The 21,605-nt window shown below is 38.5% G+C and overlaps 1 protein-coding gene across 1 annotated transcript in view; it reads left to right on the top strand.

The window, feature by feature from the left end:
- The window catches only part of ATXN10 (ataxin 10), a 76,405-nt gene that overhangs the window by 41,391 nt on the left and 13,409 nt on the right, over nt 1-21,605 (top strand). Inside the window, exons 8-10 of the mRNA XM_005482701.4 lie at nt 1,323-1,431; nt 2,381-2,550; nt 17,842-17,905. Of these exons, the coding sequence (XP_005482758.1) occupies nt 1,323-1,431; nt 2,381-2,550; nt 17,842-17,905 (343 nt within the window). The remainder of the gene's footprint in view (nt 1-1,322; nt 1,432-2,380; nt 2,551-17,841; nt 17,906-21,605) is intronic.

Below are 21,605 nucleotides of genomic sequence, written 5' to 3' on the forward strand. Positions count from 1 at the left end.
GGTTTTGAAATTCAAAAGAAGTATTTTCCTTTACTGCGTTTCTTTTGTACAGGTGGAGGGCAAAAAAAAAAACAATTTGGAAAGTCAGCAGCAGGGAAGGAACACTTTTTTTTAACTTAGCAAGTTTCAAATATACATGAAAATTTGGGAGTTCTTTCATGGTTTTTAAATAATCTGTTCATTTTAAAAATTGTAAAAAGCTGGTTACTGTCTCTGAAATGCAGTTGGGGTATTATTAGTTTGTAACAGGATAATGGTTGATGTATTTAGAGTCTGTCTTTGTGCTGATGAAAGTAGTTTATTGAATAATTTAGGCCAATACTTGCACTTTCCTACACCTGTATGGGTCAAAAAACGAAAATACAGCTTTAGTACCTGGGCCCTGTAGCAATTTGGTGTTGTCAAGGAGCAACAAATGAATATAATTGTACTACTTAATTACTGAACACTGTTGTTGATGATTTGAATAACATTCTATGGATCCAAAATACTACACTGTTGGTAAGTAAACCTTTTGTTTTTTCCTGGACCAGACAAGGCAGTAATAGTTACTGTGACCAATGTCTGAGCCTTTTCATGGCTACTTGCAGTTTATGTAACACTCCTGGAGTGGGATCATCTTGCAGTCACAGCCTGGCTTTTGAGCAATGTGTGGTGTTCCAAATTCTGTCATGTGCTCTTAAGGTATTTTCTGAAAGTGCTGGATTGTCATTTATAAGCAAGACCAACATATTCTGTGAGAAAAAATAGTTCTGTGGCTGAATAAATAATATGCAAATGAAATTGTCTCATCCCTAACCAAAATGCTGCATCTCTGATCACAATCCTATTTACCCAAGAATAATGTAAATTCTCACAGCCAAAGTTTGTTTGACCACAGAACTTTACAGAATTCCTGCGGATAACAAATTGGTGTCTTGCAGGCGGTGTTTGTGTCTTTAAAGTGGAACACTCAGACTGAATAAACTCAAAGAAAACATTTATACAGAAATAATTTTCTCAGCTAGTAATTTTCTGTATTTCTGCTTTTGGAAGCTACTGTGTTTTTGTTAAAATTTTATCCCTTATGGCTCTGTTTTGGTTCCCCCATGATTTTTCAGGCAGATATAACACTAACTGTAGAAAAGAAATTATTGCAATCTAATACGTTATTGTTATTCTAGAAAGTTGCCCTAATTTTATATAAATTTATTCTTGGCAGTATGGAAGACCTGCACAGAACCTGAGGAGCTGAGAGTTCCTGTCCCCTGTTTACATTTCTGGGTTTGTGTTTTTATGATAACCTTCATAAGCCATTTTCAGAAATGCAGTTTTCATTCCAGGAAGCCCTGGTGACAATTCGTCTCCTCGATGTACTTTGTGAAATGACCTCAAACAGCAGCCAGCTGGAACATCTGCAGGCATTCCCTGGTTTGCTTGAAACAGCTGTAGGTGAGTGAACAGCCACAGGGCTTAGCTGTTGGTGCTCAGTGGGTGAAAACATGTTTTTTCCCAATGGTGGTCATTCTAATTCTGACCTTTGGATGAGATAAATAAATAGAAGATGGAGTTAATCTGCATATTCAAATATTTGATTTGTTCCTGGAAATTTTCTGCTTCTCCACTTTCTCTGTTGGCCTGTGTTGCCCAGCAGAGCCTGGATTCAAGTATCAGCAATGTTCCTTCCTTATTGAAAGTGTTGCAAGGGAAGCTGCTTCATACCTCCTTCCACTGGCTGAATGTGTAGAAGAGTTTCTTCAAGAAGTAGAAAAAGGACTTTTCCTCCATGCCTGTTCACTTCTGTTTCCCAGATTCCTGAAATTTAAGTACAGTTTGAATGTTATTAACCAAATCCAGTGACTTTTAAAGGTCAGCTTTAAAGAAGCTAAGAAACAGCAAGGGAAGGATTGTACATAAATAAAATTATGCCAAGGTATTCCAGTGATGCTCAAGGGAGGAAGGAGGGTTGATACATAACATGACCTGTGCTTTTTTAAATTTTAGCACTTTGAGACTGAGATATGCTACCGTTTTGTGAGAAAATTGTAAAAGTTTGTGTATTTTTGAGACAAATAGGTAAAAAATTAAAAAAGAAAGAGGTTGAAACAGCTCTATTCTAACTCTTTAGGTGGAGATCAATAGCAGCAGCCATCAGCCTTCATGTGTCAACTGTGTAAGGGTGTAAAAAATACTCAAAAATGTCTTCTGACATTGGGCTGGTCTTGTATGGTTGGTTATATTGGCCCAAATCACACAGTGAGGTAAACTTTCAAAGTTCTTTGACATGATGTTGAATATCAGAAATTATATTGCTTATTGTTGAACTCCACAATTAATAATAAAGCTCTGTGCCAAGTGAGATGGATTTTCTCATGGTAATGTATTAAAATGTTTTCTCTAGATACCCTGAGATTAACTCACCTTGCTGGGAAACAGGCTGTAAATATTTTCACTGCCACCCATGCTGTGACAGGGCAGGAGGAAATTTCACATCCAGCTGTTGGTTTCAAATCCCATCTCATTCGTTTGATTGGAAATCTGTGTTACAAGAATAAGGAAAACCAAGACAAGGTGAGCTTCTACATTTTTCTGGCACAGCTCTGATATGTAAACTGATGCCTGACTAAAAGATAACTGAAATATATTGTTGGTCTAGAAATTGATTTGTAAATTGTAGAATTGATTGTGTAAAGGAGGCTTTTTTTTTGTGCCTATGAATTACTATCACAATTATGCTGACTTTTTAATAGCAATATGTTTGCCTGCCTGCCTTTTGTTTCAGCCCTGTAGAATGCAAGCCAGTTCCTAATTCCTTTGTGGTTTTCACTTTTGCACCTTCTTTGAAAAGTCTCAAACTAAATTTCATCTTCAGTTTGAAGGGAAATGGATGTTATTTGTTGCATGAACTTAATTTTAAATCTTTGAATTAGTCTAATGTTTTTTCTCCCTTTTTCATATCACTTTAAAAATCAGGGTTTGCCTTTATCAAATTACTTGAAACCCTTTATCTTATAATTCCTATATAGACAATCAGTTTCATTTCCGCAGTGGGGAGAAAGGAAACAGCAGCAAGCTTTAAATTTTTTTTTTTTTTGAGTGATAAAAGGTGTGGCTTTCCTCCCGGATTTGTTAGACTATCTTAGTTTCAGCAAGAAAAACACTTCCAAAAGTGTCTTTGTCTGACAAATTCTGGTAATATGATCCTCTGGATGGGTAAAATGGGAATGATTTTCCACTTCGTCATTCATATTAAAGAGTATGTAATCAAAGCTTTTAATATGTCTGAAAAATATTATTAATACTATTAGTAACTCTTGCTTAGCTGTGTCTCTGACCCATTATGATGTGGTATGTGTTTGTGTAAGTAAAATACATTTTTGTGGAATACCTAATGATAGCAGAGGGGAGGGTGTTGCTTTCATTTTGAAAAGGTTAATTTGCAGCTTATTGTCCTTTTTGCTGGGATTTTCAAATGCCCCTGGAGCAATTAAGCATGCAGGCTTAATATTTTCAGTGAAGTTGGGTATTAAGAGGCTGTAAACTGCAGAGATGAAAAAAGGAAGTCTTCTGGGAGGAAAGAGAAAAGAAAAACACTTCTACTGTTAAAATTAATCATAATAAAAGTAGCAAGTAAAACATCTGGATGCTATTTGGTGTATCTAAATTAGCTTGGGTTTATATGTATATATAGATCTCTAAGCCAAATTGTTTTATATGATTCTGGCTTCCTAATTTGACGACTGTTCTGCCTGAATATATGAACAAGATTTGACTTGTTTGGAATTCAATTTCCAATTCCTTTTTTTTCGTGGGGGCAAGCTGTGCAACGAATCCACTTAGTTAGCGAAAGGTGCCAACATCCATAGATCAAACTCTGACCACCCAGACCCTCAACTTCATCTTCTTGCTGTAGTGATTATAAAATAGAAAAGCTCCTATTGAAGATACATGCTCTCTTTTTGCAGAGTCACAGAATAGTTTGGGTTGCAAGGGATTCTAAGGAGCATCTTGTTTCACCCCCTGCCACGGGCAGGGGCACCTTGCACTATCCCAGGTTGCTCCAAGCCCCATCCAGCCTGGGCTTGGGCACTGCCAGGGATGGGGCAGCCACAGCTGCTCTGGGAACCTGTGCCAGGGCCTGCCCACCCTCACAGGGAGGAATATCTTCATAAAACCTAATCTAAACTTTTACCTTCTTTCAGTTTGAAGCCATTCCCCCTTCACCTTTCACTACACTAAGTTATTTAACAAATGGTTCTTTCTCACCTAAGGTTTTTAGTAAAACTCCATGAGCTTATCTGTTCTTCAGGATGAATGTAACTTTTTAAAAATAATTACATTCTGGCATAGGAGGATTTGAAATTACTTGCAGTGAAGATCATCCCACATTTAACTGCATGTGCTATTCAGAGCTGGTGGGGGAAGAACTAAACCTCTTGGATTTCTTAAGTAGAAACTTGCAACATTGTGATTATTATATTTTCCCAATGTTAAACAGAAGCTAAAATGGAAGAAAGATTCTTGGTTTACAGTTGAACAAAAGAGGGATCCTTTTGGAGCTGAATGCTCTGAAGTGGAGCTCCTGCACACCTACCAAAAATTCTGCATGGTTCCACTGGTTGAGTGGGACTGTTCTCATAGAGCTCTCTGTATCTTTTAATGCTTTGCTAGATAAGGACAAAACATTGAGGTTGTTGCAGGACTGAGCTCTGTAATTGGTAAGTTTTGTCTGGGTATAGCACTGTGAAAGTCGTCAGGAAAGGTGAAAATGCACCTTCTGGCAGAAGTCCTTTTAAAAGCTTTTAATAAAGCTTTTAAAGGGGGTTTTGCTGTGGAGATGGGGGCTCTACCTAGCTAATACAGAAGTACACCAAGTAGCAAAGTGTCTGTGTCTCAAGAATGTCTTTTAGAATATCTGTTGGGACATATAAGGGAGCTGTCCTGGTCCCATGTTGTTATTATGTTATTATCTAGTCTTCAGCTTTGAAGCCTTAATAAGGTGCTAAGATTTCCATCAAAGCATAGAGACTGGTAAAAAAAAGAGAATCAGGCTCTCTCTCAAGGGGCAGGACAAAATGAGTAATAAAGGGTTGGTGTGAGGTTTTTCCTTGAGGTCAGAGATGAATGCATAGTGTGCAGTATTGTTTGTAAAGCAACGGATTATTTTGTAACAAGGTGACTCATTTGTCCTTAGGGAATAATACAAAACTTTATTTTGCTGTGCTGCCCCTTTAGTAGCAGCAAGTTAATGTTCCCTCTTGCCCTGCTCCTGTTCCCTCTTCTGCCCCTCCAATTGTTGACAGCTGATAGGTACAATTGATCCATGGTGTCTTAATCCAGTTTGGACAATTTCACTTGAAACCTTGATCATACAAAAAATGGAAAGTTAAAAAAGAAAACAAGCTGGCTCTGTATACATTTCCAGAGAGTCAGTACCAACTTGTAGGCTTCCTGGCTTCCTTTTGACTTGGATGTTGGTGGGGTTTTTCTGAGCCCTCTTTAGTATTGAACCTTATCATCACCATGGTACAGCACAGGACTCCAGTCTTTTTTAAAGGAAAGAAGGAAAGCTTGCTACACCAGTGTCAAACAGCTCTTATCAGACCTCTTTCTGCACTTAACCTGAGCGTTGGAACTGCATCTGTGGCATTTCTTTTAATGTGCCTGTTGAAGGTGTAAAATACTCATTTTCCCTGACAAAAATCTAAAAATAAGGTAATTGACTTTTATATGGAAGAGTTCTCAAGAGATTTCTGCAACTTCTTTCCTGGTCCAGCAGGCTGAGTCATAGTTGTCACACCTGTGGTGACTACTTCAAACGTGAATTAAGCTTGGTATTCACCAAAGGGTTTTGTGCCGCTGCTCCTTCCTTTTTTCATCCTCAAATGATTCTGTAAGGCATGCATTATTAAATTTCTAGTCACTTGAGAAATATTTAGAGATTTTCAGAGATTTTTGTTGTTACCTGTATCATACTCAGTGAAGTGAAGAGCACCACATCAACTAAGAACATTCCTTGCTAGTTTGCTAGATGATGGAGAACAGGATTTGTTTGGAGTACACAATGTTAGAAAAACTTACTAAAATAACACCTTCTGATGTGGTTAATATATTTTTTTAAGAGGTTCAGAATATCTAATGTACCCTGTATTGCAGGAAGGGGGTTATCTGTGGTTCCTGGGGTTTGCCAGTGGTAGAGATTGCTGGAAGTAGGAGCCCCATATGTGGAAGAGCATCCACCATTCTGAATGCTCCTTCTCTGGCTCAGATCTGAGCTGTTAATCCAAATACTTCCCAATTTCACTGGTATCAGATACAAGTGGCATATTTTCCAGTGTTACAACAAGAATTTCATCAGTTTTCTGTGTTGTTTTTCATTGTCCTAACCTCAACATGAACTGAATTTCTCCATCTTCTCTGAACTGCCATCCTGCATACAGGATGTTTTGTTTACTGGATTTTGGATTTTTAAAGCTGCACCAGACTTCACAATGGGCTGACGTTATAATGCTGTGAGTGTTGAATGTGATCCTTTTTGGATATACAGCTTTCTTCTCTTTCTACTTAAAAGAGGTTGTGCTTGCTGAGAGGCACAGGAATCACTCATTTTTTCCTCTGTTTCTTGAGAAGTGACTAAGTTTTGGTTACTGTGAGATATTAAAGTTTCTCAGTTTATAATCCTGAAGTTTATAGGAACTACTAGAAAAAAAAAAAAGCATATTTAAAGTGTTGAAATTTGGCCATCACTGCTTATAATGTAGCTCAGTCCACATTTTGAAATAAAACAGTTTCATGGAGGAAATAATGGAGCATGACATGTGAAAGACTGCATTTTGTGGTGAATTTACTGCAGTAACTTGGTTTTAGTGGCACACTGCTGCATTCAGGGTGAGGAGAGCACCAAGGAGAATTCTCTTACCACTCCTGAAAATTAAAATTATAGAATAGAATCTCCTGAGGTAAAAGGGAGACACAAGTACCATGCAGTCCAACTCCTGGCCCTGCCCATGACACCCCAACAATCCCACCCTGTGCCTGAAACTCCTGGAGCTGTGGCAGCCTTGGGGCTGTGACTGCTGTCCTGGGGAGTCTTTCCAGTGCCTGTCCATCCTCTGGGGGAAAAATATTTTCCTAATATCCAGCCTAAACCTCCCCTGACACACCTGCAGCTGTTAATTAATTGTTTTCTAAAACTCCTGTTGAAGGATGTGAGGCCATATCAGAGCACCTAGTCTTCAGACAGAGACCAAGCATTTGATTTTATTAGGTTTTTTTTCCCATTTTTCCTGTTTTCAGCAGAGCCAGAAAGTGTAGTGATAGTCATCTGCAGATTTGAATTTCTGCCATTGGGTGATGCTGTTTGTTCTAAATTGTAGCCCTGCAGGATTCTGCTTCTTGCTCTTCAGCATGGCAATGCTTTAGCCAAGTTTATTCATGCCTCTGCCGGAAGGAATAAAAGGACTGGTCTCACTTTTAAAGAGGCTGGGGATGAGGTTGCACAAATTCATGTAAGCAAAGGTTCTGCCCATTCAGCTCTTATTTGAAGAACTCCATTTACTTATCTTTTCTGCTTGAAATGTGGGCTCCACAAAAAGCCCTGATGTTATAAGAGGGTTGCAATAATATAAAAATAAGTGGTGGTCACTTTTGCATGCTTTTATCAACTAATTTAATCTGCCTGCTAACCAATGATTGGAAGAAACCTACTTAGCTTTTTATGTAAGCAGTGGTAGAACAGGTGATAAGAGAAGAACTTGTAGTCTTTAAGGCGATTTTAGAAAAATATCTTCAGTTCTTGCATTTTTTAAGGGCTTCATAAATATTCAGGATCTTCTGCCTGTGTTTTGAGAGGGAACAGACTTAATATTCCTTTTACAGTCTATTGATATCTTCAGCATGCTTATTCACATTGACTGTGCTGTTTGAAAGCCTTCTATTCTTCAGCCAAAAAAGTTCAGTGTTTCAATCAAGAAGTGACAAAGAATTGCCTCATTCATGAGTATTTAAATGTTTAGAACTGTGAGTCTCCAAGTTTGCCTCATAATTGCAGTCAATCAGATGTGTTCAGATTGTTAGATTGTTATGGCAGAAGTGGTTTGCTGGAAGGATTTCAAAGGGACGTTGACCAAAGATCTCCTAAAGACACTGGAAAAACATTTGGGTTTAAGTTCCTTGAATGGAGCATGGCCTATATTTAGATATTGTAGCAGTGGGAGCAAGATCAAAGTATGTCATCTCTGTGCTGAAAGTAAGAGCACAAGAAGATATTGAATTAATCCTCTGCTGATTGTGAAATGCAGAATGAGGTAGATATGCAAAAGCCAAGATGATGGCTTGATTGTATGTATTAAGATTTAGTTAATTAAAGATTCCTGCCGGCAAGATTCCTTCCGTTATGCCCCAAAGCATTTCCAGTGGGTAACACCACAAGGCTGATTCCTTCCATCACATATGCTGACACTAAACTCTTGTCTAAAAAACACAGAAACCTGTGCCACCAGGGGTCACTCAGTGGGACAAGAGGAAAAACTTGCTGAGAGTCACTGCATGTTCAGGTCCCCATAGGTTCAGCCTGAGGGACGCTAAGGAAGCAGACAACAGGTTGGCACATAAACTAGAATAAATATTGAATATAAGTGCCTCTCCTCTATGTTTCTCTGCATTTTGGCATTACAGTCAGCTTTGGTTTGACATTAATATTACCTATAACAGAATAAGAAGGATTTAGATTTTGGTCTAGCAATTACTGTTCTAAAGCACAATTATGGAGCTCAGTGGATTCATATTGAAGCTGGCAACACATGTTGAATTTTAATAAGGGGAAATTATAACATTTACCTTCAAATCAATTTTTTCCTGTCTTTTTAGAAAATGAGGGTTGCTACCCATGGAGCTGTTCAGGGTTTGAAATTTTACACGGGAGAGTTTCCAACTTCTCTGAAAATCTCTTCATCCTTGAGTCCAGGAAATGTATGATTGTGTACTTGGATTTGGAAATATTGAAGGCAATTCTACAGCATTGTAGCTAAAAATAATAGTAATCATAAAGAAAGCAGTGTTTTGCCTGCAAACAAAAACATGAACAGCTCAGTGTAATTAGTCATAAATTGGTATGTTCCTTTAAACCTGGATCTAACTTTTGTTCCTTGCTACTTGAATGTCACTCCCTCAGTATTTTCCAGCCAGGTCTGTTGTTGTCTCAGCTCTGCCTGTTCCCCCCAGCTGCAGGCAGTTTGGGAGGACACTGACTACTGCCCATTCTTCAGGAACCCACAATCCAAATGGAGTATTGGTGGTTGGGAGTGTCACATCTTAGTTCCACCTCTTGAGTTATACAGATTCATGAGCACCTTACCATTCAATACACTTTTTAAAAAGTGCTTTTAGAGTTTGAAGCTGCTGAGAAAAAAACCCCTTATAATTCCCCTACAATAGATCAACCTAGTGTCAGCTGATTGAGGTTCTGATTCAAGGCTTTTTCTCCTCTCACCTTCTGACCCACCATTACTGTCAACCTGTTCCTGCAGGCATTTCTATAAAAGTGTTGACCTCCTCCTTTGAAAATCAACTTCAAATGAAAATGTTTATTATTAAGCTCCTATAGAGATTTTCTTTCTTTTTAAAAATAGTAAAAAATATTGACTTACAGAATTCAAAGGTTTTTGAAAAAGTTTCTAGTTTTTATAATTGCATTAATTAGGGTACAGATATCATCTATGGAAATGTACCCTCTAGCTCTGTTCATACAAGATTTTTTTTCTTGTTAATGGACTTGCTAGGAGAACTTCTGTGCGTAGCTTTCCTTTAAATAATTTTTAATAACATGGTGTATATATGCTTAATGTAGACTAACGAAGCAGTCTTGAAACAAGAACTCTTTTTATTTTTCAGTTAAAATATACAGTCTTGTCTTCATAGGCTGTCATCAAATTAATGATCTGTGGCAAGAAATTAGATAACAATATAAATAAAGCGAAACAACATGCAAAATTGTATAAACAGTTGACTTAATGCTTGAGTATATATATGTATATGTGTATATATATATGTAGTGCAATAATATTTTCAGGTTAATATTTTAGTTTAGTGCAATAATATTTTCAGGTAAATTAACCCTATTAAAAGATAAATTTATTATGGAGTTTTTAAAACAATTTGAACTTTGACCAACACTTTTGCAAATTTGAAAACCTAGAATTTTGGTTGTCACAGATACAGGAGTTCAGCTAGAAATAGGGAGTCTTACTTTTGTAGTACCTGCAGTTGTTATTACCAGACTACAAGACATTTAGAGGCACAAATAGTCAGAAAACCCTCTGGTAGTTGTAATTTAGAGGCAAATTAAGAACCAACTATGCAATCTCCTTGTGTGCAGCTTCATGTATAATCTCGCTCAATAGCCTGAGGCACAAGCAAGCTTTCAGCATGAAATTTAGTGCTAGAGCATGCATTCCTGAGTTTTTGTATATCATGCATACCACATATATGGCTTTTATAGACATATAAATCACAACATCAGGAGTCTTGTTTTCTAAATGTAGAGTTGATCTTAATCTCAACAAGGTGGCTAAATTTATCTTAATAAGAGAGTCTGATCCTGTGCAAAGGTTATGCTTGGTGAGTCATTAAAAGGAAATGTGTATTCTTGTGTATTCTTAGAATTTCAGGTAAATGCAGAGAATAATTGCTCAGCTTTTTATTAAGTGTGGATTGTCAGCAAAGAAACAGTGTTAATGTCACATGAGGGCTGGGCCAGTCCATGGTAGGTACAGCAAAGTGAGTGTTTGAGGGAGCATTTCTAGCCCTGAGGGCAAATTGCAGAGTTTGGCATAGCTCACCTGCACATCCCAGCATTCTCCTCTTCCTCCCCTCAATCTCCCACCAGAATCAGATCACACAAGTGCCTTTCCTTTCCCTGGGCAGAGCCCATGGCCTGCACTGTGTACTCAGCAGTTCCTGAGTGTTGCCCAGAGCAGTGGAGGTTCTCAGGAGCCCCAGGGACCACCTGAAAAATGCACCAAGGCAGTGCCAAATTCTGCCATCCCAGCTCTGTTTCTGCTCATGCACTCAGAAGCTCTGCTGAAATGAGCTGTATCAACCCAAGTTTATTGCAGCCTTCAGACTTCACTACTGTATTGTTCACTTCAGATGAGGTTGATTAATCTTGCCCTTCTTTCCACCTTACGTTCCACACCTCTTGTAATGGTTGTTGTAAAATTTTTGGAGGGATTAGACCTTGGGTCCCACTGGATTGGGCAGTGGACACCTGCACCTCAAAGTGTTCTATGTGGGTAAACCTTTGGCAGATCATTGCTAGTTCATTTGCTCACCTCTTGAATCACCACATGTGGTTTTCAATCTGCAATGTGCCCTGCTCCTGTAATAGCCTCATGACATCCTCTGGTTCCTAACCTATCCAGTAGTTTGTTTTCCTTGGAAATAGTTTTCAAAATAAAAACAGCTCCCAGCCCACTGAGAGGTTTGTTAAATAGTGCATTTATCTGTTTGTCCAGGGTGGGCAGGCATTCAGGATCAGCAATGGTAGTTTAGAGTGCAGTTGGGCATTCTCTAAGTCCTGTGGGAAGCTGGAGGGGCTCAGCCTGGAGAAAAGGAGGCTCGGGGGGGACCTTCTCACTTCTCCTCACTCTCCAAACTCCCTGACAGGAGGATTCAGCCAGGTGGGGGTCAGGCTCTGCTCCCAGGAAACATGGGACAGGATGAGAGGATATGGCCTCAAGGGCAAGGTCAGGTTGCACATCAGGAGGAATTTCTTCATGGAAAGGCTGGGCACACATTGTAAGGGGCTGCCCAGGGAGGTGGTGGAGTCCCCATCCCTGGAGATGTTCAGAGACATGGCACTCAGTGCTCTGCTGTGGGTGACAAGGTGGGGATCAGTCTCAGGTTGGACTTGGTGATCTTGGAATTCTTTTTCAATGTTAGTGATTCTGTGGATCTGAGCTGTGTTATGGTGCAAGTGGACTGTGCCATTTGGTGACTGATGTCTCCAGTGGTGATGGGGATGCAGTGTAAGGTGCAAGGATTTATCCTGCTTTTATTTATTGCTATGGTTGTAGATAATTGCTGTAAGGGGGCAAATACTAAACTGTTACACTGCTGTAACCTAGAGTATCATTCAGCTTGTTTTCTGAATTCTTCTGTGGTTTGGCAGTTTGGAACTTTCCAAAACTATAATGGAAAAGATACAAAAACTTTATGCTGCCAGAATCACACTTTGTAAAAATTGTCAGTGGAAAAATTCTCTGTGAGTTACATTTAACTGCAGTTACATCAGCAAAACGGGTTGCAAATGTCAAAAATGATGAGCCATCATAAAAAGATCATAATTCAAATTTCTTTTGCAGTTGAAAATGAAACACCATTACTGACAAAATCCTGGAATCATCGATGAATTATCCTGAATGTATAAAAGGTGTGAAAAAGACCCCAAACCAAAGTAAACCCCTTTCTGCTCTGCAGTGTGAGAAATATTAAACTTTTCAATAATATGCATACACAGGGATTTCCCCCTCTTCTTTGGTTAAGCTGATCAGAGTGATAGAATCCCAGAATGGTTTGGGTTGGAAGGGACCTTAAAAGCTTCTTTCATCCCACCCCCTGCTATGGGCAGGGACACCTTCCACTAGACCAGGGTTCTCCAAGCCCTGTCCACCATGGCCCTCTTAAAGAATAACACTTGCATTCAACCAGTTTACAAACCTTAGATTAATACTTTTCTCTTTAAAAAACAGAGAAGGCTTCTTTGTCATGATCATATACAGTGGTGTTTTCTAGATTTTATATTTGCATACTGTGCTGCCACTCTGTAACCAGCCAGTAATCCAGAACACCTTGGTTAGTACATCTCTGCTTTTCATTAAGGAAAGAGATTATAGAACACACAGCTGATTAGAAACTGAGTAAAAAATGATTTAAAAAGAATAAATCAAATGTGGAAAATGACATTTGTGGAAAGAGTCACCTTTTTTCCTCAGGGTGAACATTCATTCATTAATGAATGTTAACTTGAATAAAGCTTCTCAATGTATTGAAACATTTTTTCTGTTGAAAAGTATTTCACTCATGCCACAGCTTCCCTTGTTTTAATGCTACCAAATCTTTTAAATACATCACTGAAAGCCTTCTGTTTTCTTTGTTTTGTTTCAGCATATGAGAGATCATTTAGTCTGTCTGGGATACTGTGATTTCAAGAGAGTATCTTCTTCAGGCAAAGCTCTTAATCATAAGGGGGTTTGATTTGTAAGATGTGTGATTGTTGTCTCAGTAAAATTGATGCTGAAGTAGTTTGTGACATTAGTTTAGTTATGCAGAAATAAATTTGTCTTGAAGAGTGTGTGATCACTAGTGTAGAACAGTAATAAGGAAATCTTCAACAGGAGCATTTAGTGGTAATCTGTTTCTGTCAATGTCAGTGATTTTCAAAATCAGGATTTTTTATGGATTGTTTGGAATCCTGTTCCAAAAGAAAAGTTATTCTGATGTAATACAAAATGTAAAACAGGAGAGAACAAAACTTTAAGCAAACAAACAAAAAATATCTCCCAAAAAATAACAAGCCTGTACACACAACCCACAAAACCAACTCATTTTAATTGAGATACTCATAAAATGCTTTTTAAAGCCTGACATGGAAGACAAAAATAGTGTAGCCACCAAAACAGTGGCAGCTTGCCAGACTGACTTGGAACTTCCTATTACAACAGTGATTAAAAAGGCTGAAAGGTATCATGTGATTTGTTATTCAACCTTTATCCCTGTATTTTTTCAGAACTTCAAAGTGAGAAGTTTTCAGTTTTCACTTTGCTTTAGAGCTAAATACATTTTTGAAGTTTTGATGGTCTTGTAGAAGTTCTCTCTAGTCACATGAGAGACTAGAGACAACACTTAATTTTCATCTAGTTTCTTTTTGGTCTGATGAAAGAGGACAAGAGAATTAAGAATCACTTTTATAGCAGTGGTTGAAAATCAGCAAATGAAGATTGACTGAGAATAGGAGAGTGTGTGACTAGAAGTACATTAATGCATACTGTGGTGTTGATGCAAATTTGTACAAATTCACCTGATTTGGAGGGCAGTGTTGAATACTGGATGATGTTTAGCACCATTTTTCTCTTCTGCTGCTGCTTCCAGGACAGGCAAAGACTATACTAGCAAGTATTGTGTGTTTCAAGCAAAATGAGTCTGTGTTGGACCTCACTTTATCCATGTCAAGTCACAGATCTAAACCATACCAGAGCAAACAGCCTGCTTCTCATGGCAGCATCCATCTGTTGTGGCTTCTGGTTTAGGAGTTGTACAGGAAAGCTGCATTGTTTAAAAAGCAAATGTTCCAGCTGTGTTACTGTCTTTTGTGGGAACGTATTCTGAATTCTCCAGTGTTTGTATTATCATCTCAATGGCTGGAAACTCCTGTGTTTTGCTCTTGGAAACACTAGTTGAAAAAATGATTCAGCAGCTGAGTTAGCCTGTTACCCTCTCCTCTCAGCTGGGCGCTCTGCATCTGCTTATTTTGGCTCAGGCCTGATGGTGTGCTTGGAACCTTCCTCGTCCCTTCCTCTTCCATAAGGCCAAAACCCTCTTTTTCTAAACTAGTTCTCTGAGGAAAGGTTTAGGACATCACAAATGTACCGCACATTTAGATTCTAAGATTTTTTTATTTTATTTTTTACCTCTGAGAAAGTGGTAAGGATCTCCACTTTTGGGAGAGTTGAAATAAACCTCATGTCTCTCTGGGAAATAATGCTGAAAGAGAACAAATATCTTTGAAATCAACATAGCAGGAGCAACAGATTTTGTTGCCGTGATTTCTGAGTTTTTCTGAGTTTCAGACATTACAATGTTAAATACATGATTCCCTAGGTGGTGAAGAGGTGGAAGAGTGTTCTGCACATGTTGCCTTGGTCGAAGTGGACCTTGGAAAAACAAACAAAAAGCCCAAAACCAAGACTCAGAAATGAAATAAATGAAGTAATGTTTTTCAGTATCATCACAGATGCAGAGAAGCCAGTTTGGGAACCTAACAGCTGCTGTGTTCCTACTCTTACTGAGCTCTTCTGTTATTCACATTGAATGCTGGATCCTGCCCAGATGTCTAAGCACTCATTAATCATTTATTGAGGAGGTCTTGGAGAAAAATTGACTCTTGTTAGTCAGCCTGTTTGGTGTGAGGGTCTGAAGGATGTATTTCTCACTACATAAGTCATTATGTGGTCTCCTGTGGTACGTTCTGGAGTAAAGCTTAAAAATCTTCAGTGTTGGCCAAAGACTGGCAACAAATCCCAAGTGTATATTTCACTGGAATCCTTTTCTTTGGCATAATTTAGCATTCTAGTGTGACTGTCACACCATAATTAAAATAAGAGTAGAGTTTTGTGCAGTATTAACTCCTTCCCCAAGCCCTGCAGAGGATCACTGCAAAAGCTCTACTTGCTTGCTTACATTGAGCATTTCACAGACAGTTCTCTTCAAAGCAAGAACTTTGAGACCAATAATTAGTTGGAAGAGTTCCCAGAGCACTTTCTGTTGGGCAGTGCAGTTCCAGTGCATCTGTGTAAAAGGTTGAGGTGTAAGACAGTTTCTCAGTGTTTGCAAAATGTGCTGGTTTGGGAGGAAAGGAGGAGATGAGAGCAACAGGATTTGAGAGACTCAGCAATGTAAGTGAGACACTGGGTTGGACAATGAATCTTCCCCCTGACTGCCTGTGGCACTCTTGTTGCACAGGTGGCTCTGCTATGTGCAGAGCAGTTGCTGAATTCATTACAGAGCACAAATTTTTGGTTGCCATAAAATGTGTTTTCAGCGGACCACTGAAGGCATGGACTGGAACTTTTCTGATAGCGGTTGTTCAGGATTTGACTTCTTCACCTCATGAGTCACTTGGATTGTCTGGGTAGGTGCATTGTAAGATTTTTCTTCTTGTTCCATTTCCCTGTGTAGTAAGTCATAGGTGGCATCCCAAAGCTGTCATTGTGGTGACAAAAGCTGTGCCTAACTCAGGCAAATTGGGTGTACAGTTGGATTGTATGATGTTAAAGAAATTCCAAGGGGAGAGGTTTGATGCAGTGGTAATTAGCAACTTGTTTTTCCATTAAGGTGTGTATCACTGAGGCTGTGGTTTGCTGCTGCTGTTCCCACATAACTTTGAAGAAATCTTGTCCTGTTCTTGCAGTAACTTTTAGAAATGTTGATGGATCCTAATTAGAATTGTACTTTGCAAAATGCTTACTCTATCAAGTAGACATCTCATTTGAATCAACCTGGAGCATATTATTGCATGGTTTGTTTCTGTTGACAGCGCTTTATCCCAATTATTTTCTTCTGGTGGGAAATAGGAGGTAGCATTGCAGGCACATCAGAGTTTGGCTGCAGCCTGCACATCAAAGAACCAGCATTTCCCAGGCATGTGCAAGTGCTGTGCTGCTTAAAGGTCACTGCTTGTTCAGGCTTTGAAGTGTGATACTGTGCATGGTGCCTTTGGAGAAAACACAAACATTTAGTGGAAAGAGTGGATATTTTTAAACTTGTATTATTAACTGTGTTTCATGTAGGTAAAGTCAGGCATGTTAGCACAGATGTGCAAGGTGGGTTTTAAAACCTAGCAGTGCTTCTTATGCCTGTAAGCATTGCCTGTCGGTTTGTCTGTCACTGCTGCTTTCTCATGTAGCTTGAGACTCTGCAAGAACATTATCTGAAAAGGAATTTAAAAGAGACATGTGCTCATCTTTGTCTCTGAATTCAGTTTCATTGATCCATAGGCTGTTTGGAATTTCCCATCTAAATCTGCTCAACTTCCCTCTCTTATCACAAAACTTGTGTTGCAGAAAGCTGATGATCCTGCAGTGTAAATTTTGAGATTTATTGTTTTCCTTGGCACATAAAAATGCATTTTATTTGGGGCAGAAAAGATGGAAGAGAGAAAACCATCATCAAGCCACAGCCTAAATTGGCATTATGTTAATTTCCTTGAGCTGGCAGTTGTTGGTTTGAAATTAAGTTTTAAGAAATTAAAGAACTTAAGATTTTGACAAGTATAGCTTGGCTATCACAAAATGGTTGAGGTTGGAAGGGACACGTGAAGCTATAAATATGCATGTGTGATGTTACAGTGTACCTTAGGAGTCTACATAAATTTCTTATGGAACATATTTCCATAAGATAATTAATGCTCCATGTTTATTATTAAGATAACCTTGTCCCAAGTACTTGGTAGAGTGTATGTTTATGAGTCTGTTAGGATTTTATGTTGTTATCTCATACACACACAGATGTAGCTGTGCAATTCATGAACTCCCATGTGTGTGTATGCACAAGGAACTAAAGGCACCAGATCTCACCTTTGCTCATTTGCCAGTAACATAAGGAACATTTTCTCAAAGGGAAAACATCCATGGCTCTTACTTGATATAAAGAATTTGTGCTGGCTATGTACAAGGAGCACATTGCTACTGAAGGTACAGCAGATGTGGTATCATACAAACTTGTGTGGGTGTATTTTTCAACTTCTTTTTCTCCCCATTTTTTGCTCCTGTTTTTGCTTTTGATGGCTTTTCCTTTTGGAAGCAAGCAGGAGCTTTAAGTGAGCATAGCTTATCTGGCTCAGAGAAACAGAAAATACCTCAGTCAAACACTTGCCAAATGAAGGGAGAATATGAAATTAGTGCCCACTTGTGTTACTGTTTTGTGATACCCATGCTGAAAACACCAGGCTTACTCTGCAATTCATGTTAACATGTTTAAAATTTTTGATGAAACAAACATCCCTGTTACATTTTTATATATTTCTTGCATGAAATATTGTTAGTATTTTTGAGACGTCTGCTAAATTAAAATTTTGAATTTTTTTAGGTGTATGACTTGGATGGCATTTCCTTGATTCTGGACAATTGCAGCATTGATGACAACAATCCTTGTATCCTTTATCAAATAATTTTGTTTATTGAATATGACTCATGAGAAAAGGTGTGGGGGTTTTGTGGATTTATGCCAGCATTGCTTTCACAAGGTGTCTAAATGGAACTGGCCTCATGAGCTTCTAGGTTTTATTTAAATGGTTCAGAAGTGAACAAGGGCACAAATAGGCTTCCATGAACTGGATTCTGAATACGTTAACTGTGGTTATAGTCTGTTTCCTAAAATAATAAATATTACTGGTTTACAGGTGCCTATTCAAGGAGCTGTGTCAGAAATCTGAATTCAGACTCTGGTCATTGTATCAGATTTTAGATCTTTTGCTTCCACCGAAATCTGTCCAGGAAACTGAAATAAGTACCTCATCAATTCTCTACACTTGTTAAATCAGATTGGGGAGCTTATTCTAAGCACAAAGACAAGGCTAGCAAGCCTGTTATGAAAATCTGTATAGTTGAGAAAATAAATTATGCAAATTACTGAAATGTTGGGGAGATTTTAATATAAATGCCATTGTGCTTCATATTACAGATTTTTTTCCAGGAATTTAATAGCTGAAACTTTCAAAAATAGATTGCTATTAGAGGGAAATAATCTTATATTGAAGATAAGTAGTTCTTAAGCAGAGTTATCCATCTCTTCAAGTAATACAAGTGTGTTCAGTGACTGAGCTGTGATTTTGTGTCATCTAATCATTAGCTCTTTGTAAGTTTCTGATAATTGCATCTGGAAATCAAATGTCTTTCCTGTACAGAGTCATGTCAGCTTTTTTATACTGAACACATGAAATAGGTTTTCAAATTATTATATAAGAAAAAGCATATTCTTTTTAGCAAGTATAACAAACAAACAAGCGGAGTAGTGAAAATGTTTCGTATTCTCCCAGTTGTGTCCTGCAAAACATCATGTACATATAAATAAATCCTAAAGTGATGAAATAATGTAGATGATAGCACAATGTTAACAAACTGGGTGGAGGGACAATGGGGTGGTAAGTATCCTCTTGAGTTATTCAGTTTGATGCTTTATATCCACAAGTTTTACATCTTCAGTGTTCCTGCAGTTTGAGACCTGACAGTGCACTGAGTGACAGAATTGTATTTCCATGGTCCAGGTCTGGTAATGGGCTCTACTGGATGTGGTGGGATGGGCAGGGAAATTTACCTTTCCCTAAGTGGAAAAGCAGCCCTGATTAAACCTGGTAAGGAGTTTTTGTCCCAGGTGACTCTTCTTTGCTGGAAAGCACAGCTGTGCAACCACTTCTAGGATTAATCCTTCATTTTAGCTATACTAGAAGAGGATAAAGTTTGAGACTCTCAAAGAGAGTATTTTATGGTCTCTAATGAAAGGAAAATAAAATACCACGAGAGTCTTTACTGTGTTTTGAGCAAAGTGGAACTTCTTGCACCTTTTGATACAGGCTGATATTTTATGGCTATACCATAAACTTACTAGAGGATAAAACCTTGTTTGCTTGGTTTTTAAAAACATAATAACACGTCTTAATGTGAGCTTTCACCAGTGATCCATAGCATACAGCATTGGGGGATATGGAAAAGTGAGTAGCACATGGGCACAGGGAGGACTTGCCTGCTGTGACAGAGTTTGTGCATCAGCTTCTGGATTGCAGCTCCTGGTGGTGCCTAAAGTTTTAGCTGTCGTAATTTTTAGATTTGTACTGCCTTAGTGTGTGACCCTGAACTTTATATAGTGTTAGCAAGTTCTCTTCACAGGGTAGTCAGATAAAACAATCCTTTTGCAGCCTGAGAACCAAGGAAAACAATTACAGCTTTAGAGTCCAGAAGTGTAAAGAATGGCAAATTGAGGAGAGCAATCTGGGAAGATGGGACTTCATTACCTGGAGCTGCAATTGGACAATTGACCCCAATATGTAAATGGACCAGAACTTAAAAAAGTGTGAGAACTCGTGACTGCTCATCCATCTTGGGCAGAGCCATGACCAGGCTCTTGTGCTGCCCAAGATGAAGGCCTTTGAAGGCCTTCTAATAAATATCTGCTTTATTCCTTTATCTAGCCTCTGTTCCAGGTCTGTCTCTTAAGCCATACTGACTATGGCTCTGTTTATTGTTGTGACCTCTTGCTATTCCAGGTGCTCTTGTCCTGCATGAAGTTAATGCTTCCCTGCTTCTCTCCTGCCTCTGACGTTGCTCATTTGCTGCCTTCCCAGCAGGTCATACACAGGGAAGCAGAGGACAAGTTTGCAGTTCAGATCTGTCTCTACTTTCATCTGCTTTGCAGTATGTTCTGCTGCTTCTGGATGCCTGATGCCTCAATCCATTGCATAGTGTTTGTCTGAAGAGATTTAGACAGTTTCTTTGCACTCTCTATGTGCTCCAGTCCTGCCTGGCACAAATCCCAGAATCACTGAATGGGTAAGGCTGGAAGGAACCACAGGGGCTCATCTGCACTTTTCCAAGGAGGGGTGGAAAGCTGCAAGAAAGAGCTCAGCATAGCTCTTCAGACATGGCTCCTTCAGGAAGACATGTCCAGAAAGTTCATTTTACATTCTTATTCCTAGTACCTGTTTTTTGTGGTTTCAGGTTGTGTAACTTGGATTTCTCCTTGGATAAAGCTGACTGGAAAAAGTTTCACCCAGAATCTTTTGATATAATACCTTCTTAGATTTCTTACTAAGTCTTGGTAGATGCACATTTTTGTTGAATCTGTTTTGGAGTCATCCAAGCTCTCCAGTAAAGATGTTCCTATGTTTTCTCCATTTTACTAGAAAAGTTCTGCCTTCAAATTACCTATACAAAATTTCTCACCAAAAAAATGTAACATTTGTAGTAAAAGCAATAGGATATTTTTCTGGATGGAAAAAAATAATTTCCCTAAAGTGTGCAATTTATCAGGGGATACTGGACTACCATGGTAGATGCTATAGGAGCTCTTTATTACATTTGAGAGGAAAAATTCTTTGATAAATCTTTTTATTTGTAGCATATGGAAGTATACTGAAAGAGGAAATGAGTCTGCTCTTATCCTAAATTAAATTCCTTTGTAAACCTGTCATTACCTGAAAATTGCTTTCTTTGAGATCCTGAACAGTTCTTTAATGTGCATAGAAATACCAGGGAGTTTGTAGCTTACAAAGTTCAACTGACATGTTTGCATTGCTGTAATTAATTGTTTAAATTCATCTTTCACTGTGAGTTTGGGAGAACTGTTACATTATCTGATTATATCTCAGATCTGTAACTTCTGCACTTACACTAGCAAACAGGTTTTTTCCTTCAGGATATTTCATGAGTAAAAACAAACAAACCACCACTCTCATAGTTAGAGACAAGAAGATTATTATGGACTGTTAAAAACAAATTTACTGTACCTCTTATTTGAATTGGTGTTTTAATTTTCCAGCTACTACAGCTGTGCATGTAAATGCAACAGAGAGATGCTGAAGGGTGCCAGATTTTCTGTGGCTCTTAGCACAGGACAAAGGGTGAACAGAGACTGGGGAGAAGCAGTTCATTAAGAGTTAAACTTCAAAGAAGGTTTAATACCACTTTTTGTATACCTGGTAAATCTTCCATGGGTTGGCTGTGTCCTAGTCATAACTCTCCTTCTGTTTCAAAGGAAAACAGGGTGTTTCAAAATGCAAGCAGAGTTATTTGCCTTTAGATTAAGGAGAGATTCCTGTATGAGCTAATCTTTATTTTTGAAAATTCAGTTTCTTGTTC

Source organism: Zonotrichia albicollis, chromosome 4 (assembly GCF_047830755.1).
Source record: "Zonotrichia albicollis isolate bZonAlb1 chromosome 4, bZonAlb1.hap1, whole genome shotgun sequence".
Lineage (NCBI taxonomy): Eukaryota > Metazoa > Chordata > Aves > Passeriformes > Passerellidae > Zonotrichia > Zonotrichia albicollis.